Source organism: Bipolaris sorokiniana (assembly GCF_000338995.1).
Source record: "Bipolaris sorokiniana ND90Pr unplaced genomic scaffold COCSAscaffold_17, whole genome shotgun sequence".
NCBI lineage: Eukaryota > Fungi > Ascomycota > Dothideomycetes > Pleosporales > Pleosporaceae > Bipolaris > Bipolaris sorokiniana.
In genome coordinates, this window is record NW_006911911.1 from 51964 (window position 1) to 76477 (window position 24514).

At 52.0% G+C, this 24514-nt stretch overlaps 9 protein-coding genes and 1 non-coding gene across 10 annotated transcripts; 3 read left to right on the plus strand and 7 right to left on the minus strand.

Annotated features, from left to right (window-relative positions):
• Nucleotides 1–228: 228 nt before the first annotated feature.
• On the minus strand, nucleotides 229–879 carry COCSADRAFT_56518 (uncharacterized protein; the record flags this gene model as incomplete). Its single annotated transcript, XM_007706727.1, has 1 exon — nucleotides 229–879. A coding segment is annotated over one exon (651 nt), but the record flags the coding sequence as incomplete, so codon positions are not given.
• A 2110-nt stretch (nucleotides 880–2989) lies between these two features.
• COCSADRAFT_30610 (uncharacterized protein) lies at nucleotides 2990–6234 on the minus strand (the record flags this gene model as incomplete). Its single annotated transcript, XM_007706618.1, has 2 exons — nucleotides 2990–5942; nucleotides 6017–6234. The coding sequence occupies 2 exons, from the start codon at nucleotides 6232–6234 to the stop codon at nucleotides 2990–2992; spliced, it is 3171 nt and encodes a 1056-aa protein (XP_007704808.1).
• A 643-nt stretch (nucleotides 6235–6877) lies between these two features.
• COCSADRAFT_255175 (uncharacterized protein) lies at nucleotides 6878–7989 on the minus strand. Its single transcript, XM_007706734.1, has 2 exons — nucleotides 7795–7989; nucleotides 6878–7655 (listed from the first exon to the last, which is right to left on the minus strand). The coding sequence occupies exon 2, from the start codon at nucleotides 7539–7541 to the stop codon at nucleotides 7017–7019; it is 525 nt and encodes a 174-aa protein (XP_007704924.1). The 5' UTR covers nucleotides 7542–7655; nucleotides 7795–7989; the 3' UTR covers nucleotides 6878–7016.
• A 1039-nt stretch (nucleotides 7990–9028) lies between these two features.
• COCSADRAFT_255179 (uncharacterized protein) lies at nucleotides 9029–9453 on the minus strand. Its single transcript, XM_007706735.1, has one exon. The coding sequence runs from the start codon at nucleotides 9441–9443 to the stop codon at nucleotides 9048–9050; it is 396 nt and encodes a 131-aa protein (XP_007704925.1). The 5' UTR covers nucleotides 9444–9453; the 3' UTR covers nucleotides 9029–9047.
• A 2004-nt stretch (nucleotides 9454–11457) lies between these two features.
• Nucleotides 11458–14356, plus strand: COCSADRAFT_175690 (uncharacterized protein; the record flags this gene model as incomplete). Its single annotated transcript, XM_007706736.1, has 5 exons — nucleotides 11458–11478; nucleotides 11533–11686; nucleotides 11747–13374; nucleotides 13422–14087; nucleotides 14144–14356. The coding sequence occupies 5 exons, from the start codon at nucleotides 11458–11460 to the stop codon at nucleotides 14354–14356; spliced, it is 2682 nt and encodes an 893-aa protein (XP_007704926.1).
• Nucleotides 14357–15008: 652 nt separating this feature from the next.
• On the plus strand, nucleotides 15009–15496 carry COCSADRAFT_255191 (uncharacterized protein). Its single transcript, XM_007706737.1, has one exon. The coding sequence runs from the start codon at nucleotides 15074–15076 to the stop codon at nucleotides 15413–15415; it is 342 nt and encodes a 113-aa protein (XP_007704927.1). The 5' UTR covers nucleotides 15009–15073; the 3' UTR covers nucleotides 15416–15496.
• Nucleotides 15497–16872: 1376 nt separating this feature from the next.
• Nucleotides 16873–19573, plus strand: COCSADRAFT_41015 (uncharacterized protein). Its single transcript, XM_007706642.1, has 2 exons — nucleotides 16873–17714; nucleotides 17765–19573. Exons 1-2 carry the CDS (start codon nucleotides 16914–16916, stop codon nucleotides 19361–19363), a joined length of 2400 nt encoding a protein of 799 aa, XP_007704832.1. The 5' UTR covers nucleotides 16873–16913; the 3' UTR covers nucleotides 19364–19573.
• A 261-nt stretch (nucleotides 19574–19834) lies between these two features.
• Nucleotides 19835–19952, minus strand: COCSADRAFT_t88. The gene has a single exon. It is a non-coding gene; the product is annotated as a tRNA-Ile (tRNA).
• Nucleotides 19953–20412: 460 nt separating this feature from the next.
• On the minus strand, nucleotides 20413–22505 carry COCSADRAFT_255231 (uncharacterized protein). Its single transcript, XM_007706738.1, has 3 exons — nucleotides 21647–22505; nucleotides 20815–21544; nucleotides 20413–20764 (listed from the first exon to the last, which is right to left on the minus strand). The coding sequence occupies exons 1-3, from the start codon at nucleotides 22241–22243 to the stop codon at nucleotides 20544–20546; spliced, it is 1548 nt and encodes a 515-aa protein (XP_007704928.1). The 5' UTR covers nucleotides 22244–22505; the 3' UTR covers nucleotides 20413–20543.
• A 481-nt stretch (nucleotides 22506–22986) lies between these two features.
• On the minus strand, nucleotides 22987–23478 carry COCSADRAFT_175693 (uncharacterized protein; the record flags this gene model as incomplete). The annotated part of the gene is made up of 1 exon (XM_007706739.1): nucleotides 22987–23478. One exon carries the CDS (start codon nucleotides 23476–23478, stop codon nucleotides 22987–22989), a length of 492 nt encoding a protein of 163 aa, XP_007704929.1.
• Nucleotides 23479–24514: the final 1036 nt, after the last annotated feature.

The following is a 24514-nucleotide window of genomic DNA, read 5'->3' on the forward strand; positions in this document are numbered from 1 at the left end:
ATACTCATGCTCGTTAACAGCAGTGGTGTGGTCAGTAAATGAAGATAGACAGTACATGTGTAAAAGCAAGATTCCGTGATGTGCAGTCTCTCACAACGCCTTACCCAAACCTAGTTCCGAACCACATGCCCAATATCTCATAGCCAAACTGTCCATCGGAGGACCGACATCGACACCGCTATCACCCTGTGTAAAGGCGTTCGAGATATCACCACCCCACCACTACGTCTTCTGCTGCTTCTTGAACAACGGTTTCCGATAATTCTCAAGTCCAGAAGTGTTGTCAAACCCAATAAAAGGCGAAGGATAGTCGTTCTTCATGAGCCTTTCATCCTTGGTACGAATAGATACTCCCATGCGTATAGCAGTCTCGTATAGCCTGCCATGTACGCAAGCACTATGTAACTCCATTACTTCCATCTTCTCAAGCATCTTGCTGTAGATGAACTTAAGACACATAACTTCGTCCCTTTGCTTGCAGTACTTAAAGCCGTAGTCGCGTTGAAGGCAAGCTGGTGGATCCGTGCTATCGGCGTCATGAATGAACTGCTTCAAACGCCATACTGTGGGGCGCTGTTCGCGTGGGGCAACGAGGAAAGTTTCCAAGTGGGTAGAAAGTTCACGGAAGTTTCCATATCCCTTTGTATCGAATAGAATTGCTAGATTGCACGTCTCTAGGGCGTTTTGGAGCTCATGGAAACTTTCTGGAGTGTATGTTTCCCCTATGAGGACAGCGTAGAGGCCTGCAAGTCGTCGCTCGTCTTCTTCATTCGTCGTGCAAACAAACCCAAAGGAGTACCAGGCGCTTTTGTATTTTGGAAGCAGATTGCCACATGAAGCGGTTTCAATGAGTAGAGCGACTTCCTGCTTAGTCCTAGGCACCGGCTTGCACACTTGAGGCACAGCATCTGTCACCGGCTGAGGACCTTGTAGGATAGGCCTAACCAGGAGAGGCGACGACGAGGTTCGGTCGCTATGTTGTTGTACATTTATAACCTCATTGAGCTTGTGTGATTGCTGCTGATTGTGACCTGCAGACGACAATGATCCGTTGCGGAGAGTAACGTTCTCAAAAGCATGTGGCGTGCTGGCAACTGAGACAAGAGTACTGTACGCTTCTCTGGGAAAGCCTAGTTTGCAGATGAACACAAATAGCTCATTTGCAAACGAGGCATTCCCAATGAGATCGCTCAAGCGCTCTTGAAATTCCGTCTCTGTCATCATGCTATATGTCAACATAATCAGTTTATTGGTATCTTTCATCAATTCGGTGTACGCCTGAACATCATGAAAGAGCTGAATGATCTGTTTGCCGAGTGTGTGGTCGAGCTTGCAGTCATCATTGTCAATACCAAAGCCGAACATCTGAGTGACCAAGTCGGCAAGGATGCTCTGATGGACTTTGAAGCTGCGCTGAAGGCGGTGGATAACAGTGTTCATCTCATCATACGAAAAGACTAGAAGCGTATCCCAAAGGCTATCCGTTAGATTTTGAAGCGCAAAGCCTATCCGTGTTAGTAATAAGACAATCGGGTAGAGAGTAGGACGGCCATCATACGTACCTGTGGGGTAAGTTGCAATTGCTGTCAATATCTTCTCAATTTCTTTGAGTTCATCTTCTTTTCCGACGCGTGTTTGTGGCTTTCGCGGAAGATAACGGTCTCTGAGGCCATCTAGGATAGCTGAGACTTCAATAGAACTCATATTCGTCAAATCGTCTGCGGGGCCTTCGGTCTTTACTGTATCGCAGTTGTCTTGTTCGAATCGATGTTATGCCGTGATTCTATCCCCGATAGTTGTCTAGCCGGGTTGTGTAACCTCTGATTTGTCTTGTCGATCAAGTTGTAGCGATCAGGTGAAGTAGTTGCTAGTAACTATTCGTAGAGAAACCGACCGAAATCACTACAACCACTTCAGATCCTAGACTATCAGTCAGTAAGTGCCAGATTCGCCAAGCTCATTTTATACCATACTCACCGCCCGAATCGCAATCCCAGCCACCACCAAACAGACTCCGATCAACCAAGCCGTACCTACGTTTGGAATTTGGATGTCGCGGTCAGACAAGAAAGACAAGGAGCTTCGCCCTGATCGAGCCGTTGCACTCTTTGTACGGAGGGAGAGAGAGAGAGAGAAACGACTCCAATCGCACCCTGATATAGCGAGTAGAGTGTAGCGCCAACAGTGGGAGCGGCTAGCGCTGCCGCCTTCACCTTTGTTTGCATCAGCCTGCGCGATCACTCAGTGAGAGACTGAGAGTGAAACGACGTGATTTGCTGGGAATCACATGACTGCAAACGGGGCGAGAGCGATGTCAAACAACCAGTCGTCGAGTTTAGTCAAGCCCAGCACAAAGATTTTCAACAAAATAGTGGCGGTGAGTATGGTAGAGGAAGGTGTTTGATAAGCTGTTGTATTGGCTGATGACGGGTTATCTAAAGTGGCTTAGATAAAAGTACTTTTGTCTCTACGAAAGTCGTTCCAGTTAGTCAAACGAGTAGAAATTTAAGAAAAGCTTCTTCGATGCTAAAAAAACTTGAAATAAACTGATGTATGCGAATCGAAATAGAGAAAGAGAATTTGGTGTTTAGTGCTGAAATGATCTTGAATATCTAGGAGTTACTTTGGTTTTTTGCAGAGGAAGAGCGGGAGGCATATAGTAGTGAAACTGCTTCAACTTATGAGGTGTGAAAGAGCTATGAACGGAAATCAGGCTGTACCAGGGGGATGGAATGAGAACAAGAGATAGCATGAGACTGGAAATCGTCGCATGATACTTGGAGATAAGATGCCATTTTTCTCTCTCTTTGACATCTTCCCCAGACATGCTGACACGGGGAAAAGACTCGTGAAACGCTCAATCGCGATATAACCACAAACAGTAAAATGTGATGCGCAGTCACCCGTGTATGTATTACTCGTTGTACTGCATATTTTCTTACACACATCCAAATAACACTACATGGCAGACAAGTTTCTTACATCTGTCTCACCCACCAAACCCAAATACCTCCGCTGTACTCAACATACTCATCCTCGTACCCCAAAGCGCGATGGCAATGCTGGCAAGATCCACGACAAGCAGCACGGCAGCGCCGACCATGAATCTCGGGTTGAAGATGCGGTACAACATCAAATGTCTCCTAAGATGGCCTGCCCACATGGTCGTTGCTAGATTAATTGTAGCGTAGAAGAGAATATGGGTAGCCACAGCCTTTGCCACGACACTCAGCAAGCCCTTCTTCTGCGGCTTCACCTTCCATAAAACAAGGGCGGGGACGGCGACTGCGCACAGAATCTGGGCGCCAAAGGTGTTAAGAATGACAAGAATGGGTGTCCATGGGTAGCGAATCTTAGCAAGTGGGATAAAGGCCGATTCCCACTGGATGCTTGAGAGCGTGGCTTGATGGCCTGTTTTGAAGAAGTGGAAAGATCCAAGGAGGCCTAGGACGACGGGACCGATTGGAGACTGGCGCAAGTTGTTTGTGTCCATTATCTCGAAAAGAGAGAAGAGCTGCCAGACTAAGATGCCAATTGCACCAGCTCCCATTGGCTTCTGGAGGAGGGCAATAGCAAGATACCAGATGGTAATGAGAAGGGCATAGCGCGAGCCCTCAACGTTTGCGAACCCGAGAACAGTAACCGCTTCTTTAGGAGCACCATTCGCATCCTTCCCGTCTTTATCGATGATGACATTGAGGAGAGGCTTCGACCAATTGTAAATTGAGTATCCAAACGCCATGCTGATTGCCAGTACAATTTGTGCCAGGAAGCGCTTCGTGATGCGAATGACGTTCACCCAGTCAGGTAGCCACTCGCCATCGTCCGCGGCATCTAGAGCCCAATAAGCTGCAGAAAGCATCAGCCCAAAGCGCAATGCCAGTCCTATCCAAAGAGTTGCGTTGTGCTGGTAGCTCTTTGTGCCCTCATAATAGCTTTTGATAAACGTAGGGATGAGAATAGCAACCGTGGCAGGGATAAGAAGCTGCCATGGTGCAGAGGTAGTAGACAACGCAGAAGCATAGTATGTGGACTTGCAGTAAGGCATTTGCTCTTCTCTGCAAAGTCTTGAGAAACTGGCGACTCTTAGCAGGGCGGTGAAGAGAATAGAATGATAGGCGCCCAATGTTCGGTCTGCAAGGCGCTTCTGACGGAGTGAGGAAATGAGTGCAAGAACGCCAAATGTCGTCAAGAAGTAGAGCAAGATTTCGTCTTCCCAGATTGTGAATGAGTTGGCTGCAAAGCCGGCAGAAAGTGCAAAGGTGAATACAACACTTGCCCAGCCCCAGATGGTGTTGGGCATAAGAGGCATCATGCGGTAGCTAAGGACATAGAATGTGGATGCGCAGCCAATGATTCCAGAGAGCGCAGAAGAGAAGACAACCACATGCGATCTTGCATCCTCGGGCATGAAGACGGTGATACCAACACCGACAATACCCCCCAAGGCCAGGCCAATGGCGCCCCGAGTGAAAAAGACGGGTGTAACCTCAGTGCGGTCTCCGTGGAGAATTCTAGCGTAGAGCGCGAGAACGATCAGACTAGACGCTAGGATCGTGACACCACTTATCATTCTTGGAATGTCGAACCTGGCCCAGAGGTCACGACAAAGGCTGAGGGTGTCGTGTTGGTAAGCAGAGAAGGCGTCGTAGACTTGGCGCATTTGCGCACTATTCGCTTTGGATTTTCCTAGTGAGTTCCATGCGTCATTGGCATTCGTCCACAGAGAGAGCGAGGTAGCTCTGGCACTATCAGGAATACCTCGCGCCTGTGCGTATTCATGCTGGTATTTGTGGATCTGTGCAGCGGTCATGCGGTTGACAGCCGCAAGGTTCGCGAAGTTGTCTCCTTTCTTTCCAATGAAAGCTTCCTCAATCGGCTTGCCAAGGTTGTTGAATGGTATCGGCATACCTAGCAAGAGCGAAAGAGTTGGAACAAGGTCAATCTGGCCGACCGGCCGGATATGAGCGTTGCGTGGGGGAGTGACGTGTGAAGGGTCGCTGCGTCCAAAGATACCCTTTTTGGAGTACATCCACAAAGCAGCCTGGATCTCATCATCCGACTCTCCTCCGTGATCTCCCTTGGCATCCATGCCATGGTCACCCATGACTACTAAAAGCGTATCATCGTCAATCTCATTGATCATGCGACGAAAGACACTGTCCATTTCATTCAGTTTCGCAGTCATAGCGGGGTGGTCGGGACCGTAACGATGCCCAGCATGGTCTACGCCCAGGTAGTGGCCGAAAATGACATCCCACTTGCTTGCATTCTCAGCCTTTAGAAGCGGGAAGATGTGCTCGGTGACGCCATTGTCTACCGTATGCAGATCCCAGACATTGAACGAATCGTACGCGCGCGTGAGGTTTGGTTCAAAGTAGTCGGCGAAAAGTGCGTGCCACGTGTCGTCTCCAAAATGCACCAATCTCTTGCTTGCGTTCTTCAGCTGGCCAACAATGTTGTCTTCGTGAATTGCTTGACCCGCAAAGTTGCTTCCCACATCGATAAAAGTTGGTAATGTGCCCGTTGTGAGCCCCTTTAATCTCTGCATCGTAGCCGTTGGCGGATCCGCAATAAAGGGAAGGAGAAAGGCATTCTCAGGCTGATTCATAGCCGTCTTGTACAGGACAGGAAACGCATTATGGAAGTGGCGTGGGGCAACTGGCGGTGCTTCGGAGGGGTTCGCAGCAGCGGCAGCTAGATTGGTAGGTTCGAGTTGAGCCTCGAATGGCACGGTAAAATCATATCTGAGCGCATCGACGATGATCACAACCGCCTTGTCAAATGTTTTGGGGTGCCAGCATCCCTTTTCTGGATTGCCTGTGGTGTACGAGTTTGCCGCGTCGATAGGAGGCAACGCACATTCCGACTTGTGGTCGAGAACCAATCGCGTTAGGAGGAAACCGCTCGTGAATAGGTATATACCGAGAACGTGAAGTACACTAGCGCGCGTCAGATATATTCGCAATACGCGCTCTCTCCAAGCCTCAGTGGAGCTGAGCCGAACTGCACTTACAGCATGAAACAAAAGAAAGCCACGAGGATACCGTGCGAGGCCTTGAAGTGTACCTGACTAAGCTTTTTCACCTTGTCTGGATCATGGACCGTAGTTCGCGGAGGCTGAGCCGCTTGCTGCTGTTGCTGCTGCTTTTGTGGTGCATGCTGTTGACCTTTTGGAGTGCTTTTCTGACCGGTGATCTCGGACAGCGGAGTAAACACCTCGCGGTTCGCCATGGCGACGGAAGAGAGGAAGCCAATCAGCGAATACTAAATGCCAATCGAAATCTGAAGGGAGTTGAGATGGCTCAATGGGCCTCAAGGAGCGACAGAATCCATGAGAAGAAAGTTGTTGCGGAGTTTACGCGAGTGAGGCTCTGTTGCGGACATGCTAGTAGAGTGGATCGTCGTAATGCCAAGCCCGCACCAATAATACGCACCTGCCATCGAGGTGCACGACCAACAAGGCTGGCCGAGGATCTGATACACTTTGACTTGCTTTTCAGATGTTTTGTTGAAGAAGGATTATCGGAGAAGACACGAAACATGCCAATGGAAGACTCAGAGCACTGACGTAAATCGAGGGTCATTGGTTGATTGCTCTGGTGCTGCTTTGTCAGATCTCGAGGACATCACGGGACAGCAGCAGATGTATTTTTTATCGATAATGGCTTGTATTGACTCTCATGCTGCTCGATGCAGTCGCTCGAGAGGAGTTAAGATAGCATACATTAATGAATAAGAGTTATATAAGAGGCGCAGAACCTCGATGAAGAGATGGCCAAATCATGCAGGGGTATACAACTAATTGGCCAGTCAACTCCGAGAATATACATGTGTAGTGCCACCGCCGTGCTGGCCATGCTTCAGGAAGGTTGAGAGAAGCTGGCATTCAGCGCGGTATAGCCGTCATCAAAGTCAAGTCGGTCATAGCCAAGTGGCTTGAGGGCCCGGGCTGCCAGACCTGTTCGAGGGCGATGGCCTGGTCGGGTAATTATCGTTTAAGGTTGGAGTCAAGATTATGAGTAATACTTGTCGTCCTTCTCCTTCAGGCCGCCCATACGATCCAAGTCGAGGGAATCGAAGCGGTCTGATGCGTCCTGCTGGTAGGCTGGTAGGTCCTCGCGCAGAGGCTCGAGGCCAACGCTGTGGTCTCCAACACGAACGACAACGACACGGCCAGAGTGCTGCTTGCCCGACTCGTCAACCTCATCGGGGAAGGTAATGCGGATCTCGGGCACTGGGCTGGTGGGGCTATCCATGAGGGTTTGCTTTTCTGAGTAGGTAATGACGGACTCGCGGCCTTTGTATGGCATGGCGGTGATGGTCAAGTGGTTGATGTTTGATTGACGCTTCTCGTAGACGGGGAGTTCTGAGGTGGCTTGTTCCATTTTCCTTGCACGACGGAGGCTCCGTAGGAAGAGCAGGCCTGTGATGCTTGCTACGCCGAGCAAGGCCAGCATGACGAGGGTGATGAGGAGCGTCAGGTGGGTGTCGCTGAGGCTGTCGTCCTCGTCGCGCTTGAATAGGTTGATGTTCATCATTGTGATTTGATTTGGTTTAGTTTGGTTTTGGGTTTAGGTTGTGTGGTCGTTAAGGCGTATCGATGGCGTGCAAAGTGCTCAGTGTGCGATAGCTGCGATTAAAGAATGCAGTCGCTGGGTGGGAGTTAGCATCCATGGCTTTAGGGGTGGTGGTAGTGTTGCTGGTGCAGTCGTGATGTCGTCGCTATCTGGCTGGCTGGAAATGCTTGGCGAGACGCTGACGGATGATGAGCGGACAGTTTCGGATACGCACCTAAGAGAGCACCGGCGTTTCGCAGGTGAGTAGATGGGGAACGAGAGACACAAGTAGGAAAGAGCGTAAGTGCGAATACCGCTGAAAGAGTGAAGCGATGATTCGGCGTAGGGAAAAAATGATTGAACAATGGGCAGGACCGTAGGAAAAGGTGGGCAAAGAGATCAAGGCAAGAGGGAAGGGACGTTATTTTGACGGCGCAGGGCAAGAAGCGCCTCGCAGTTTGCCAATGCAGGTACACAGAACGTCGACCGCTAGGCAGCCAATCATCCGCCTGCGCTAGAACGCGTCCCCCTACCGGACAGACCAAAAAGGCGATGGAGCCGCGCACTAGGCCCAGAAGAAGCATCGCAATAAAGACGTCTGCACCATGCCCATCCTCTCTGGCTCTTAATTTGGCACCATTATCAGAGCCAGTCGTTCGTCCCGCCGTGGCCACTAACAAAAAAAGGGGAGCATGGCGTTTGGCTGCGCGCCTAACGACGTCGCACGCTTTGGGCTGCATGCACCGAAGCCAGCCGTGGCCAGGACAGGACACGAGGAGGGCCAGAAGCCAAAGCAAGCAAGCAGGCAAGCAAGCAAGCAGACGGACAGAGAGGGAGAGAGCGAGGATCAAACAGCAATAACAAACGAATCGCGTTATGGCCGGGAACATCTGGGCAGTGCAAGGAGCGGTAATACGCATAACGGGGGGGCCAGCGGCTAGGCGAGAGGTCGAGACTCTGCACGGTGGATCGTGAGTGGATCGCGAGGCCAGCACGTCCGCGCTATGCTGTTCGGTTGAGGAGAGGTCCCCAGACTATGTACCTTGGGACTGGCAGGCTGCATGTTGTGTTAAGCTCATTGGGACCGAGACGTTATGCGTTTGAGTCGGCAAATGACAAGAGCAACAGATCCAACGGCGCCGAGAGGCGGGACGCATTGCATTGTCATTGTTGCTTGAGACGAACGTCTTGCGCGGGCTGTGGAGCGATACAGCATCATCCATGACCATAACACGCGGCACAGCAACGCGCGTATGAATGGAGCGAACAGCTTGACAAACGTCACAGCCGGTGGGGGGGCGCAGGGAGCGCCATGTGGTGATGGGACTAGAGTGACTTCATGGGCGTCTCCCCCTGGGCTCAACAAGCCGGGGCTGTTATAGCTGCTATAGGCCTTGCTAGGTGTATGCCTCGTCCTGTCTATATTTTTTGGGTACCCGGGGTCGGCTTTTGCTCCACACTCGAGGTATGTATTATAGCAGTTGGGGTTTATCGGCAGCACGCGAGCGATGGCCGGATTCCCCGGCATGGATTACAGCCGGGACCGCGAGTAAACATTGCATGGGCGACTGCTTTGTTTGATGAGTCTTGGGGAAGCTTGATGCTTTTACCCCCTTCTTGACGCCAAGTGCCTGCCTTTTTGGAGATGCGACGCTTGCAGCTTGAGCTCCTGAGGCCGTCGCATCTTGGGGGACGAAAAGCAGACGCAGCACTTGGCTCGCAAGGCCATGAATAGCGCTGACAATGTGCAACACTGTTGGCGTAGACACGATACGAAAAGACACTTTGCAAGGGCGCAGGGAAACCTGGTTGTGTACTGTGAAGGCGGCAGTTTGATCCAACTAGAGGACAAAAAGTCGCGCATCCAAGTCGCCAGAATGACATTCGCCGGCCCGCGTTAGGGTACGGAAGCAAGTGAGTAGTGGTGACGCTCGGCCGGGGACTTATTGTGCCACATTGGCCGTGAGCAGTAAGGTACATAGATAGCAGCAGCAGCAGCAGCAGTAGTAGTAGTCGTAATGGACAGCAAGCGGTGTGAGTGTGTATGGGTGTGGGTGCGAGTCTTCTTTGAGACGAACCACCAAATGCGACGGAAAAGGAAGTGCAGTGTGCGGGAGGGCGGGGTTAGCATCTTCTTTGTCACGTCCGAGGGTGGGTGCGCTGGAGGCATTGCCAGAGTGCCAGCACAGCACAAAGGCTCGCACAAGGTGGAGAGGCGGATGGGCTCAGTGGACGCTTTAGATGCAGCGTGCAGCCCTGCAGCGCAAACCCGCAGCTATGAGGCGTTATATTGCAGGGAGCATCGTCAGCGGAGGACAATCCATGGACGGAACAGGTCACGAGGCCGCAAAGACTCTGGCCGGGCTGGCGAAAGGGTACGTAGCGAGTGCGACGGTGGCTTGGGTTGGGTTGGGACGATTGCGTTTGCAAACGTGTGTGCAAGGCAAGGCAAAGCAAGGCAAGGGAGGGAGGGAGTGGGTGGGTGGTGCCGGATGCAGCAGCTGTTGTGTGTACGTGTAAGAGAGGAGAGCAAGCAAGCAAGCAGGCTGAGGCTGAGGCTGAGTCTTCTTTGGTGTAGTGCTTGTTTGCGTCTGGGCGATGAGCGGTGGTCTCTTACTACCATTGCTAAGTACTACTAGTACAACGGCAAGTACATTCTCTGAAGACAGGAGCGCGGGCACATGACAGGGCATTGGTGAAACACGCTCGGGCTGGACATGATGCTCCACGACTCCTGTCCATGCGAGGGGAGTGTCTCAGGCTGCCAGACGGGGAGCGCGCAACACAAGAGATCGGCCGGATTGCGCTGCCGCATCGTCCCTGGCTCGGTCTTGGCACATACGAGCGCATTGTAAACCTAGAGTGACAGACACGACGCCTGCGCCCGCTACCGTGTTCTTCTAAGACGACGACGACGCCCCAGCGCCGTCTCCTCAAAGCCTTGCTTGCTTGCTTTGCCACTACCCTCACCATCACCACCCTCCCTTCCCTCGGCCTGCAGTCCAATCTACTGCAATCCTGTCTGGCCCATTCTTAGCGTACCCCAGCGGACGCCAAACTTAGCTGCCGATCCCATCGTCGCCAGGGCCTAGCAGGTCGCATCTCCAGCAAAAAGACATCTTCACCCACCCCCTCCACTCGTCCTCTGCCTCTGCCCCCTCCCCGACGCCCACGTCTGTGCTACGACCAAACTCTCTCCCTCTGCGAACCGCACACAATCCCACATAACCGGCTCTGCCCGCCCCCGCTGCACATATAAGACCCAACACCGCCCGTCCTGGCCGCCCTCCCGCCCTTGCATCCCCGCTACACTGGTTGTCGACCCTGATGCGTTCCCCGCCTGGCGCGCAACATCATTGCTTAGAATCGCTTATCTACTCTGGCTAGAAAGAAGCGACCAACACCACCACCACCGCCATCACCACTACCATTCGCCCGCCTTACAACCACACTCCCACTCCACCCAGAGTTCGCTTCCCCACGACCCACGGACGGCACCCCAGCTTACCCAACTACTACGCTCATATCATCACATACTTTTGGTCTTCTTTTTTTTTCCCTACCACTACTACTACTCTCATCTTCTTCGTCTTTACTGCTGCCACGACCTTGTACACACCTTCTTCACATACTTCTCATTGTGTCCTCCGCTGTGCGAGTCATAATACAAGTGTCGGTGCGCCCAAACTCTCAACAACTGCCCTGCTTGTGCTGACGCCTGAGCCTTAGTTCGACCCTGACCCATCCCCACACACACACATACCCACCAACCACTCTGCGCAGCCTCCACAACCCACTGCCCTAATAAACCCCGCCGCCCGCTGCCCGCATATATACACCACATCACCTCGCCCCGCCAGTGTACATGAACTCCACGTCCAGCGACCTCAGTCGTAATATGGCCGCCATGACGGGCAATGTGGGTAGCTCCTTCTCCGCCACTTGCCCCATCCACACTAACCCAATCCCCCAGACTCGATCGCACGACTTTGGCAATGCCCTCTCGCTCAACGGCACAGACGCCGACCGCACATCACACTCGTCCCCATGGGGCAACAGCATCTGGAATGCCCCGATTGGTGCCTTTCCCTTCGGCTCCGCGGGCAGGGACACCTCGCGCCCTCTAGGTATGCCACCGCAGATGAGCCATTGTGCAAACGCTCTTCACAGCACTGACACGTGTGCAGATAACGCTACCCTCGCCGACGGCAAGACAGGCTCAGGCTCCCTCGTGGCCAACTCGGACACCGAGTGGAGGCCAAGCGCTAGGCAAGCCTGGAGCGAGAAGCCAGCCGGAAGCATGTCACAGGCCAGAAGCTCCGCTGTCTCGCCGGCAGGGAAGCGGTCAATTGCGCAGGCGCAGCCAGGCCAGCCCTACGCTGATAACACCTCATCTGGTCTATTTGGTGCATCTCGAGGCTCCCTCTCCAAAACCATCAAGCCCTTTTCAGACACTGCAAATGCAAACTTCGCCTCACGCCCAATCGATGGGCTTAATGCCAGCTTCACAAACTTTGGCTTTGCTCAGCCAGAGACAAACGCCCACCGCCCCGACACCGGCGTCACATCATGGCCTGACACTGCCTCGGTCCACTCCCCTAACGACGACCGCCGCAGCGTAGCTAATTCCGACCACGTCACATCTTCGAGCGGAGCTCCTTCGCGAAGCGGAAGCCTGCCACCCTCGCGACATGGCGCCGAACCGAGCCAGTTCAACCAAACCATGGACGCTTTCTCGAGGCTCTCGCAAGCTCCGCGCCACGGTTCATCCTTTTCTCTTGCCAATGGTCGCACCTTCCAAGAACGAAGTGGCTCAATGCAGAGCGACTCATTCCAAGCACTCGGCAGAATCAATTACGAACAAGAACCAGAGTCGCGCATGGCTTCACACAGGGCTTCTATGAGCACCACCAACATTCCTTCGGCCTTTGCGTCTGGAGAGGAGCTTGGCGAAAATTTCAATGGCCACACCTATCTGTCAAATGCAGGCAGAATGGATGCAGGGTCTTACACTCCGGATACCTTTCCCAGCAGCCAACTCAACGGCCAACTCCGATCCCACCAGTTCGACAGTGGCCGAAGTGCTGTAAACGGCACCAGTGTTCGTCAGAGTCCCATGTACTCCCACAGCAGCACACCGCTTGTATATGATCGTCTGAATCCTTATAGCAGCGAGCAAAACTTGGCCCATCCGAACAATGTCGCCCAACTGCAGAACAAGCTAGCTGGCTTCCAGTTGTCACAGCAGGGAAGGCGCAACTTCCTTCCGCCAAACCAACTTCATCAGCAACAGTTCCAACACATGTTCCCCACCGCCCAACTGCAGAATCCTTTCCAGTATCAGTTTGCCATGGCCAATGGTATGCCTCTGTCTGCACTACCGCAGCACATGAACATGGCCCAGATGATGCCTGGCCAACAGCAACCGCCCAGAGGACCTCGCGAACAAAATGCTACCGATGCATTAGGCGTCATGAGCCCTGAGCTGGCGAATTTCAAGAGAGAGCAGAAGCAGAGCAAGCGATGGGAACTGACCGACATCAAAGGTCACGTGGTTGAATTTGCAGGAGATCAGCACGGCTCTCGATTTATCCAGCAGAAGCTCGAAACTGCAAATAGCGAAGTCAAGGAAAGTGTCTTCAGGGAACTCGAGGAGAATGCGCTCCAGCTCATGCAGGATGTCTTTGGCAACTACGTCATCCAAAAGTTCTTCGAGCACGGTGACCAGACTCAAAAGAAGATTCTTGTTGGTAAGATGAAGGGCCATGTCCTGGAGCTCGCCAATCAAATGTACGCCTGTCGCGTAGTCCAAAAGGTAAGTTTTCCTGGTTGCAAGCATGAACAAAAACTAATGGGGTCTAGGCCTTGGAACACGCCCTCACCGAGCAGCAAGCATCCATGGTCAAGGAGCTTGAAAAGGATGTGCTCAAGACTGTCAAGGATCAGAACGGCAATCACGTCATCCAAAAGGTTATTGACCGAGTCCCGATGCACCACATCCAAAAGATTGTTGAGGCTTTCAGGGGCAATGTCGGTGTCTTGTCGGTAAACTCGTATGGCTGCCGCGTCATCCAGCGACTGCTCGAAAAGGTGGAAGAACCCCAGCGCAGGTTCATACTTACGGAGCTTCACGCCGAGGGTCCAAAACTCATCACCGACCAATACGGGAACTACGTGACCCAACATGTCATCGAGCATGGCTTGCCAGAGGACCGAGCCAAGATTGTTGCTTTGATCAAAGCACAGTTCTTGGTCTTTTCAAAGCACAAGTTTGCCAGTAACGTTGTTGAAAGATGTCTGATCTGCAGCAACGATGCCCAACGCCGCGAGCTTGTGTCTGTCGTCTTGTCCAAGAACGAGCGCGGTGAGAGCAATGTCATGAACTTGCTCAGGGATGGTTATGGCAACTATGTGATCCAGAAGCTTTTGGACACCCTTACCCGCGATGACTACGAGATGTTTGTTCAGTCACTCAAGCCGGAGCTTGAAAAAGCCAAGAAGGTTATTCCCGGCAAACAGTGCGTATCGGTAAGCTGAGCTTAACAATCCGACTGGTTGATAGACGATTGGCTAATTCTTTCCAGGTTGAGAAGAAGATGAACCGCTACGATCGCATAGACTCACCCACCATGCCCACGCCTGCTCTCAGCAGCTCTACTCAGTCACCACTGAGCAGCACCAATCCAAGCACCAATGCATCGACCGTTGATGAGCCTGTACCCAACGCATCGTCTGACAGCAAAACCGGTGCAGCCGATACTACTGGTGGCGTTAACATTAAGAACACCGGCTCTTAGAGTGGTCTCTAGTCGAGAAGCACCTCATTTCTGAGCCTTTGTAAACAGTATTGACAGGACCTGTGAAGTTTCATCTTGTTCATTCTTTGCTTTTCCGCCATGGGCCGGCGTATCTGCATTCTATTGTTCATATACCATACTTGCTCTTCTTCTCTTTCCATTCGTTGTTACATATCCTTTTTTTTCTCCTCACGCCAGTCTCCCTGCATTCTCTTTCTTGGTCTGGAGCCTCGGGAAAATATCGTTTACATGGGCATATGCCACTCTATGTCTTTGTTTCTTTGTTTCTTTGTTTCTTTCTTTCCATACACGTTACATGTCACACAAGAAGAACTTCTTCGGAAGCTCCTGACGGGCCTGTTGGCTTATATGGGAGTACTCGATTGTTGTTGTTTTTTCATATAAAATGTCTCTATTCTTGATTCCTTGCTAGAAAAAGCTACCTTTTGGTTGCTGGATCACCATGGTATTGTTGTTACATGTAACGGCGCTATTGGTATGACGAGAGGTATGTCAGGGTTGAGAGATTGGTGCGAATAACATCCTTTTTTCTTGTCTGATTGAATGCTGTGGTTTCTACAAGTGATTGTTTGTTTTTGCGATGTTAACATTCGTCTTTTGCTGATTAAGGAAGCAGAATCTATTTTTAAAAAAAAATGAATTCGACTGCGTGTACTATCCTCAAGCGAATCGGAGATTTAACATCTTCCCAGTTTTATGTTCCATTCTTATCCATGTCTTATCCATGCCGTCCATCTCCCATCTTCCTTTCTTTTTCTTTTTCTTCCGCACCCCAATATAACCTCGTCGCATCTAAACATAGACTCCTCTTTCAAACGAAACAAGCCAATTTTTTTGCTTGTTCCTGATCTACTAAAAGGGGGCTGGGGGAGTGATCACGCAGCGGCTAAAAAGCAATATCGCAGACGCAGATCATTATGCATTCCTTTTCTTCTTCCTTTCTTTTCTCTGACTTTTTGGGGAGGGGGGATTGTGGGCTCCCTCCCAACGGGGCGGTTCGGCGCGTGTGACAGGCAGGGGGGGTCAGGCATAAAGTAGAGTGTCAGATGTTCATGGTGGTGCAACTTTTTTGTCCCCGCACAACCCCGTGTTTCAGGGGGTTTGGGGGGAACGGGGGGAACGGGGGCGGGTGGGATGGGGTGTGTAATTAATCTGGAAGGCTTGGGTGGTGCTTGTGTGTTTGGGGTGGTGGTGTGGGGAAATGGGGATATTTAAGCAGACGGTTTGGGTGGGTGAGTGAGTGGGCAAAGGGAACGGGAACATCTAAGGCAGGCAGGGGAAGGATTTATTAGATGGGATTGTTCCTATATAATGGGTGTGTTTCGGTCTGACATGCATGGTTGAGCTGCAGTGATAAGGGTTGGGGCTAGTCTTCCTTCTTGAGTACTGTAGATCGCTTGTCTTGCCATTACTGGTTTTCCAAGATTTTAGGATATTCAGTGAGTTGCGTGAGGAGTCATCTTGGTATTATCTGTGTGTAGTTCTGCATGGTAAAATAAACCCGCCAAGACATTGACAGAAACAGACGGAAAAGCTAGGTTATACCGGTCATACAAACCGAAGAACATGTCTCCGTTGGTTCAGCTCATACCTGACGCCATGTGCGATGCCCCCACAGACTGTAGAAATTGCTTTCCTTATCAAGAACATGCTAACACTAAAATGGCAACTTGAATGTACCTGTACCATCATTGAGATGAAGACGTCATCGGAGAATATAAAAAGGGTCTGAGCCCAGCCAGCACTATCGGGTATTGAATATTTCACTATCGGATCATTTGTCTGTTCCAAAGAAGATCACGATGCTAAGGATGCTGGTCATCTTCAGCTCGAGAGCCAAGAGGGGCGACCCTGAATACCTCGTAAACATGACTAGTACATATCAGTTAGAGTTTGGATATCAGGATGATCAGGATCAGCGTCACAAGACAGACGCATGACCAAGGACAATCTGTAAAATTTCGTCCTTCAGGTGGAGTCGCTAGGCTCAGTCGGAGCAGTGCTCGTGTACCTCGGGCGCGCGAGTTTCCTACCCAAACCGAGGTCGCAAGTTGAACAGGGTAGAAATCCATTTTCGCCACTGTAGACATCCCCATGGTACAGACATCTTCTAGACTCCACTGTTTTTTTCTGCCAAAAGCATGCACAAGCGTAGGCTAGAACACCGAGCGTGACTTGCCTTCCTAATGCAGACTGAAAAGTTTCTTCCATACTGCGCCTCAGCGGGTGCTTAACTAAACATGGTCACTTGAACGGTCAATCGGTGGCACATGGTTTTCCTTTCGAGAAAATATCTGTAATGGGCAAATGAAATAGGCAAAACTACTGCACGTCAGACAGGCGCGGATTGCAGAGGACCAAGCCTCCACCAGCCAGTCGGGCCAGTCGGGGTCGCGGAGATTACGTCGTTGGCGGGGGCGGGGCAAGATGCGAGTCGGCAGCGCAGTCGGAGATGCTCATTGATAACGGCCATAGTTTCGCCGAACCACGCGCCACTGCGACTTTGCATGTGCTTGCTTCTTTTTTTCTTTGCTGTATGCCTCTTGTGAAGTTCAACTTTCGAGCTTCTTGCCGTCCTGTCAGAACTCCAGTCGCCACTGCGTCCGCCCACCAAGTCTCTACTGCAGCTGCTGTGACTTGGCCGGCCGTCTCTTTTGCGCAACAGCGCCACTTCCGTACCTCGATCCTGAGGATGAACCCACACAGTACTTCGAGTCATATGACCTCTTCAGGCGATGACCTGAAGCTGAGGAACCGCCTCAATGAGAGCCGGAGTCCCTACGTTCGCGGTCACATGAACAATCCTGTCGCATGGCAAATATGGGGACCAGAGGCCATTGAACTCGCCAAGAAATCGAACAGGCTGATATTCATCAGCATAGGCTATGCTGCCTGCCATTGGTGTCATGTCATGGAACGCGAGTCCTTTGAGAATGATGAGGTTGCGAAGCTACTCAACGAGCACTTTATTCCCATAAAGATTGATCGCGAAGAGCGTCCAGACGTTGATCGCATATACATGAACTACGTCCAGGCTACAACAGGCTCCGGAGGCTGGCCTCTGAACGTCTTTATCACACCCGATCTCGAGCCCATATTCGGCGGTACCTACTGGCCTGGTCCAGGATCGACAATGGCTATGGGGGAACACATTGGTTTTATTGGTATCTTGAAGAAGATTCGGGATGTGTGGAGGGACCAGCGACAAAGGTGTCTTGAGTCGGCCAAGGAGATTACAGCACAGCTGCGCGACTTTGCTGAAGAGGGAAATATAAGTAGAAAAGACGGCGCGCCTAACGAGACTCTGGACCTGGAGCTGCTGGATGAAGCATATGAAGCGAGTACCACTTTTGCAAACAGTACGGAATTATTACTAACAATGCGCAGCATTTCAAGAAGAGATATGATCAAGTCCACGCAGGTTTCGGCGGCGCGCCAAAGTTCCCAACTCCCTCGAATCTCCACTTTCTCCTAAAACTGTCGCAATATCCGAACCCGGTCAAGGAAGTTCTCGGGGCAAAGGACTGCACGTACGCAAAAGACATGGCTCTGGCAACACTGTCTGCGATGAACAAGGGTGGCATACATGATCAGATTGGAAATGGATTTGCGCGCTACTCAGTAACAAAAGATTGGAGCTTGCCGCATTTTGAGAAGATGCTTTATGATCAGTCGCAGCTGCTGGCCGTGTACCTGGACGCATACCTGATGACGAGGAGTCCGGAGCACCTTGGGGCTGTTCACGATATCGCAACATATCTCACGAGCCCGCCCATGCATGCCGAGAGCGGTGGCTTCTACTCATCCGAGGATGCCGATTCACTATATCGTCCAAACGACAAGGAGAAGCGGGAGGGTGCCTTTTACGTGTGGACATTGAATGAGTTTCAGGATATACTTGGCGAGAGGGATTCTGAGATTCTGGCACGGTATTACAATGTCAAGGACGAAGGCAATGTTGCTCCTGAGCATGACGCACACGACGAACTCATCAACCAGAACGTATTAGCCATTACCTCGACATCCGCAGATCTGGCTAAACAGTTTGGTCTCTCCGAAGACAAGGTTGAGAAGATCCTCACCGAGGGTCGACAGAAGCTTCTCGAGCATCGCAACAAGGAGCGCCCACGGCCGGGCCTAGACGACAAGATTGTGGTATCCTGGAACGGTCTCGCTATTGGCGCTCTGGCGCGGACATCGGCTGCGCTGGCATCTCAAGACCCAGCACGCTCCAAGGAGTATCTTGCTGCAGCTGAGAAGGCGGCTGCTTTTCTTCAAAAACACCTCTATAACTCGGAATCCAAGACGCTGATACGTGTGTGGCGCGAAGGCCCCGGCGATGCACCTGGATTTGCCGATGACTACGCCTACCTCATTTCTGGCCTGATCAATCTGTACGAAGCTACATTCAATGACTCATATCTGCAGTGGGCCGATGACCTGCAGAAAACACAGTTGAAGATGTTCTGGGACAAGCAGCATTTGGGCTTCTTCTCCACGCCCGAGGACCAGACTGACCTCATTATGCGGCTCAAGGACGGCATGGACAATGCAGAGCCAGGTACTAACGGCGTTTCGGCCCAGAACCTCGATCGTCTCGGCGCTCTGCTCGAGGACAGCGAGTACACGCAGCGAGCGCGCGACACGGCCTCTGCTTTTGAGGCGGAAATTATGCAGCATCCGTTCCTGTTTCCGAGCATGATGGAAGCCGTGGTTGCGGGCAAACTCGGCATCAGGCATGCCGTCATTACAGGCGACGGTCAGAAGGTTGACGAATGGCTGAGGCGGTATCGTGAGCGGCCGACCGGTCTCGGGACTGTCAGTAGAGTGGGCAAAGGGAAAGGCGAGTGGTTGAAGGCTAGGAATGCCCTGGTGCAGAGTATGGATGCTGCTAAGGAAGGTGTCATGCTGTGTGAGAACGGTGCGTGCAGAGATGCACTGACGATGGACATGTCGAGTTTGGAGGATGCCATGCTGGCGGTATGACGTGGGTTGGTTGGTTGGGAGATACCACGGATGATTAATTGGCGTTTGTAAATAATACGGGCGGGATCATTGTTTGGTGCTTGTTACATTTATAATGGATCGGATATCTTGTGAGTCCAGGGTCTATGAATTACGTGCCTGTAGTGATTCAGATTGTATTATGTGTAGTTGAGAAAAACATGTCAGTAATTCGATAAGCTCAACTTACTGCAGTTAGGATAGGGAAATAATGATTACCTCAGTATTTTACAATCGCTATTTCAGACACACACAAAAAAAGACAGGAATATTACTTAGAACCCAATTGTATCAACCAACCAACAAACACACATCGTAAGCAGCCAAACCTTTATTCCCATCTCTCGTCGTACCTCTCTCTTTCTTTCTCTCTCTCTAGTTGCAAAAAAAAACAAATCCTCCAATCCTCCCTCCCTCCCTTTCTAGAAAGTCGGCAAAGAAAAAAAAAGAGAATGGTCACTACGAGGGTCGAACTCGCGACCTTGGCGTCTACTAGTTCCTTTCGTAGAAGCAGAAGCTCCTAGTTCTGGATTTATTAGCACCACGCTCTAACCAACTGAGCTAAGCGACCTTGTTTGCCTTGCTAGGAAAGGAGCGAGTGTTGTGCACTGCGCTGAGAGATCAGAAGCGAATCGAGGATAGGATCTGATGGTGTTTGATGGAGGATTAGTTGATAAGATGAAATATAAACTTAAGAAAGAAAATCGATTTTTTGAGCGAGCGGGGGTTGGAAGGAAACTTTTTTGGTTGGATGGGGTGGGGCAGGTGGGGGGGAAGTGGGCTGGGTGAAGGCGGGAACTGGGATTTGGTGGATTAGAGCGGTGGGGGGACGTTGGTGGCGTGGGTGGCGTGGGTGGTGGATGCTTGGTGTTTTCTTCTTTTGGCTTGGTAGCGATGTGTAGTCTTTCTTGTGGTTTTGCAGAAGGAGGATTATCATCGTCATCATGTATTTGTGCTATTGTTGGTGGAGTGTATGTGGGCGGATGGTACAGTGTGCGTGTTTAACTAGTATTATGGTGGAAATTAACTTTTTTTTTCAATGTTGGTAACTGATCAATCTGTGCGAGTTCGATGGGGTTGAAAAAGAAAAGTTGCATGTCTGTACATGACTCCATGACCCAAGTATCCATCATGAACTCAGTATTTAGTTCCCATCGACAACCTACACTTTATCTTCACCCTCCTTCCTGGCCGCCTTCTTCTCATCAATAGCCATGCGCCAGGACTTTCCATACAGCGCCGTGACATAGGTTCCCGCCGCGCCGGCAACAAGAAATGCAGCGCTAATGGTCGAGAACCAGCCGACGCCAATGGCTCGAACGGCGGGCAGACAGGCAGCAGATCCTCCGGCAGCAAACATGTACCGCATAAAGTAGTTACCCGCTATGACGTCGTTAGTTTCCATTTCACACAACAGAGACCATGGTACTTACCAACGACCTCAGCACTCCGACTCTGCATGACATCCAGACAATACGTATTCAAACTCGGAAAACAAAAAAGTTGGCCCACACCCTGCAGGAACATCATAATGACGGGCAGAGCGACCCCACCAACGCGCTTCTCAACACTCCAGCCGTAGATAAGCATGCAGGCTGGCATCATGACGCCCAGAAACAAGACGCAGCTGCGTAAACGATCTTCCGAGACACGCTGGCCGCGCTTGCGAATGTACTTTTTAACTACGCGGTCGGCATAGCGGCCGCCGACAAAGGTGCCTACTAGGTATCCGCATCCGGGCGCAATGTAGAAGAGACCAGACTGCAATGGCGTCTCGAGGTTGAAGCGCGGGTTCAAGACGTAGCGGATGGGTGTGAGCAGCGAGTACATGTTCCAGACGAGCGCACTCGAAGCCAATCCTGTGAGGAGGATATTCGGGTACCGATACAACATGATGATGCGAAAGGGGTTGAGCCACTGCCACATTTTGACGGCTCGCTCTTTCCTTGGTAGTCCTTGGAGCTCGTCGGCACGTCGCTTGTGAATCGTCTCTGGCTGGAGGAAGAAGCAGAACATGGTTGCTGCGCCAGCCAAAGCTGTCTGCAGCCAAAAGATGTCACGCCAGGTCCGGAATGTGACGATGATGCCACCGAGAAAGGGGCCCAGTGCTGGTCCAATAAGGGTACCGCTGAGGAACCAACCCAGTGCTGTTGCGCGCTCAGTCTATGAATGTGTTAGTAAAGCAACAAGACTGTAGTGTAAACATTACCTGGCACAATGTCCAAGTCGTACTGTATGTTTTTATGATCAGGAACCAACACTTACCGGCTTGTAGATATCGCCAATGACGGCCGATCCAATCACCAAAAACGCAGTCCCTTGAAACGCGGTAAGGATTCGAAAGACAAAGAAGGCAGCCAGATTGGGTGCCAAAGCTGTGCCAATGGAAAAAGCAGTGAACAAGGCAGCACTCGTGACAGAGACCCATTTGCGGCCGTAAATGTTGCCGTATGGCCCGTAGAAGCATGGAGACAGGCCCATGAAGAGCATGTACAGGGCATTGGACACATTGATGATGGAGCCGTCGGTGTTGAAGGTAGCAGCCACCTCAGGAACAGCGGACAATACAGTGGTTGAGGAAATGGGAGCGAGGAAGCTACAAAACGACACAACGGCAACAATGACTAGTTTTCGACTGTTGGAGAACTTGCTGTAGATGACATCGTTGTCGCCAGTTGCGACGTATTGGACATTGACCATGTCGTGGTGACTGCTCGAGACTGTGCGTTGCAGCTGCAGCCGGTCTTGTTGTGGTTGCTCAGGGATAATGGAGGCATATTGCGTCTGCTTCTCAGGTTCGGTGTCCGGATTGGCATGCTGAGGGCCAGCGGGTGCTGAGGAGGATGTGGAAGAGGGTGCCATTATGCGTACTCATAGAAGGCAAATCGTGAACAAAAACAATGATTCAGTGAGTGAGTCGAAAAAAGATTGGGCATAGAGTGATATCAGATGAAGGAAGAATGCAAGCGAATCAAGAGCATTAATGTACGATTGGTTTGGGCTACAGATTGGGTTATGCTTGGATTGCAGGACGCTAATGGCGGATCATATCCGTGGGTGGATACGCGTCGTCGTCCATAGAAAAGCTTTTCCGTGAAGAATCTTCGCTTCGAGGAGTAGATATATCCGAAAAGTGGATCATGGTCACAGGTACATCGGAACAAGAATGTCCGGGCGGAAACGTTGGCGGCGGTGTGAGTGCGTCTTGACGATTCAGTTCAAGGCAGGCATTGTGTTCTAGGCTGTAGTCAGAGTAGATGCAATATATACCAGGCAGTAGGCAGTGAGGTGATCAAGAGTGGACTCGGGAATAGTGCAAGGGAATATCTTGGCACAGGGCCACTCACGTGGGTGCTCACGTGGACAATACGAACAGGAAAACAAGAACTAGCAATACAAGGCAAAATGCTCAAATGGAGAGCTCAGATATGGGTGTATATAGGCCATGTCAGCCGTGGCCATGGTCGTGGCCGTGGCCAAATGCGTACCCAAGAGTGTCGTAAAATGTCGAACCCGACCCCACAAAAAGGGTGCGTGTACAGTCCCAAACGCCGTCGTCGATGCAGTTACGCCTTTTAAAAACCAAGTCATGCGCATAGCGAGTGTCATATGCTGAGTTTATCCAGGCTCAAGCGATCTGCACTCTTGTGTCGCTTGACCATGCCAAGCTTGTAAAACTTCTCCTCGCCTGTTGCGGTGCGGCCGCCAATATACCACTTTTCTGCGCCCATGGCCTCGTGGAAGCCGTCCGAAGAGCTGTCTGAACCTCTCCTGCTCCGTTGCGATGCGCCTGGTATGGGAAAGGCCTTTGCTTGGGGCGATGTGGAGCGGGTGTAGGGAGGGGCGTGCTGTCTGGTGGGCTGGAAGTGACCGGTCCCCTGGACAGCAACGGTCGCACCCGGTGAAGGGGATCGTGCCTTTGCAGTGATGGTGCGCGACGCGGCAGCCGAGTCACGGGCCTGTTGTTGCTGTGCTGGGGTGTTCTGGGCGTAGGATGCGACAGAGGCAGCTTGCGAGGACACGGTCTTTTGGAGAGAGGGCTGCTGGGCGCGGAAGGCGGCGAGGAAGCCCCCGAGAAAGGGCCTGTTGGTAGTCATGGAGCGGTCGGGGGCGGGGTGGTCTGGTGAGGGCCGGTGTGCGTCGTCGTGCATCAAGGCCCGGTGGCTCGTTTTGTGTTTGTTGAACGAGGCGCTGGGTGGGCTGAGGGCGGTGTGGACGGGCGTGTTGGCGAGCCGAGGGGGCGAAGGGCGACGTGTAACAGGCGTGGGGTGCAGGCAAGCAATGGGCTGTGATGGTGTTTGTGGTGGAGTCTGGCGGAAACGTCGTGTCTACGCCATACGCTCTCGTGGCAGAGGCCGCGGCAGGCGATTAGCGGGCTATTGTCTATGTACGACACAGGGGCGGGCGGGAGCGCAAGCGTGTGACGTAGTTGCTGTTGCTGTTGATGTGACGGTGAAGGAGGTGTTATTACTGCTGCTGCTGGTGTGGCCGGCTGGCTGGCTGGCTGGCTATGTACTATGTGTGTGTGTTATATATATATGTATGGGTATGCATGGAGGGACAGTAGCCGAGGTGAGCGTAAGTAGTGTAGCTGATGGCCAGTGTGGGCGAGGCGGACGGTTGTTTCGTGGACGGAGCCGCGAACCGTCGAACTGTCGATGGGCAAGGAACAAGTCGGAAGCAGAGGCTGGTCATTGGACTCTGACACGCTCGTACTCGGCCCAACCCCCTCGTCCGCCTGTCCGTTCATGTTGGCGCTGGCCGGGGGTTGGTTGCCAGCAGACGACATTTTCCCTGCTGCCCTCTGCCCTCTGCCCTCTGCCCTCCGCCCTCTGCCCTCGCCTTACCTACTCGCTCCATAGCGCCAACCAGACCCGCGTCACATGTGTCACCCATCTGCTCTGCGCTGCCTTCGGCCCTCGACCCGTTAGCAGTGCGCATGGCCGGCTGGGTGCAACACCATGTCGTCTACAGCGTCATATGTCTGTATACACATACTAACACGGATGCATGCCCCTCGTCGAGCCCGTCGACGTGCCTCGAAACGCGGGGTTGGCCCGGGAAATAGGTCGCGTCTGAGTGGTCAGCCGCGAGCCATGTGAAGATGCATGTCATGGCCCCACCGCCGCCTCG

Bases quoted from the DNA above. Each gene is read 5' to 3' on its own strand.
- COCSADRAFT_255175 (XM_007706734.1), bottom strand. From the start codon at position 7,541: ATGATGAACATCAACCTATTCAAGCGCGACGAGGACGACAGCCTCAGC.
- COCSADRAFT_255179 (XM_007706735.1), bottom strand. From the start codon at position 9,443: ATGTCATTCTGGCGACTTGGATGCGCGACTTTTTGTCCTCTAGTTGGA.
- COCSADRAFT_255191 (XM_007706737.1), top strand. From the start codon at position 15,074: ATGTTCCATTCTTATCCATGTCTTATCCATGCCGTCCATCTCCCATCT.
- COCSADRAFT_41015 (XM_007706642.1), top strand. From the start codon at position 16,914: ATGCCTCTTGTGAAGTTCAACTTTCGAGCTTCTTGCCGTCCTGTCAGA. The intron at 17,715-17,764 runs GCGAGTACCACT...AACAATGCGCAG, and splicing joins TGCTGGATGAAGCATATGAA to CATTTCAAGAAGAGATATGA.
- COCSADRAFT_255231 (XM_007706738.1), bottom strand. From the start codon at position 22,243: ATGGCACCCTCTTCCACATCCTCCTCAGCACCCGCTGGCCCTCAGCAT. The intron at 21,545-21,646 runs GTAAGTGTTGGT...ACACATTCATAG, and splicing joins TTGGCGATATCTACAAGCCG to ACTGAGCGCGCAACAGCACT. The intron at 20,765-20,814 runs GTAAGTACCATG...ACGACGTCATAG, and splicing joins TCGGAGTGCTGAGGTCGTTG to CGGGTAACTACTTTATGCGG.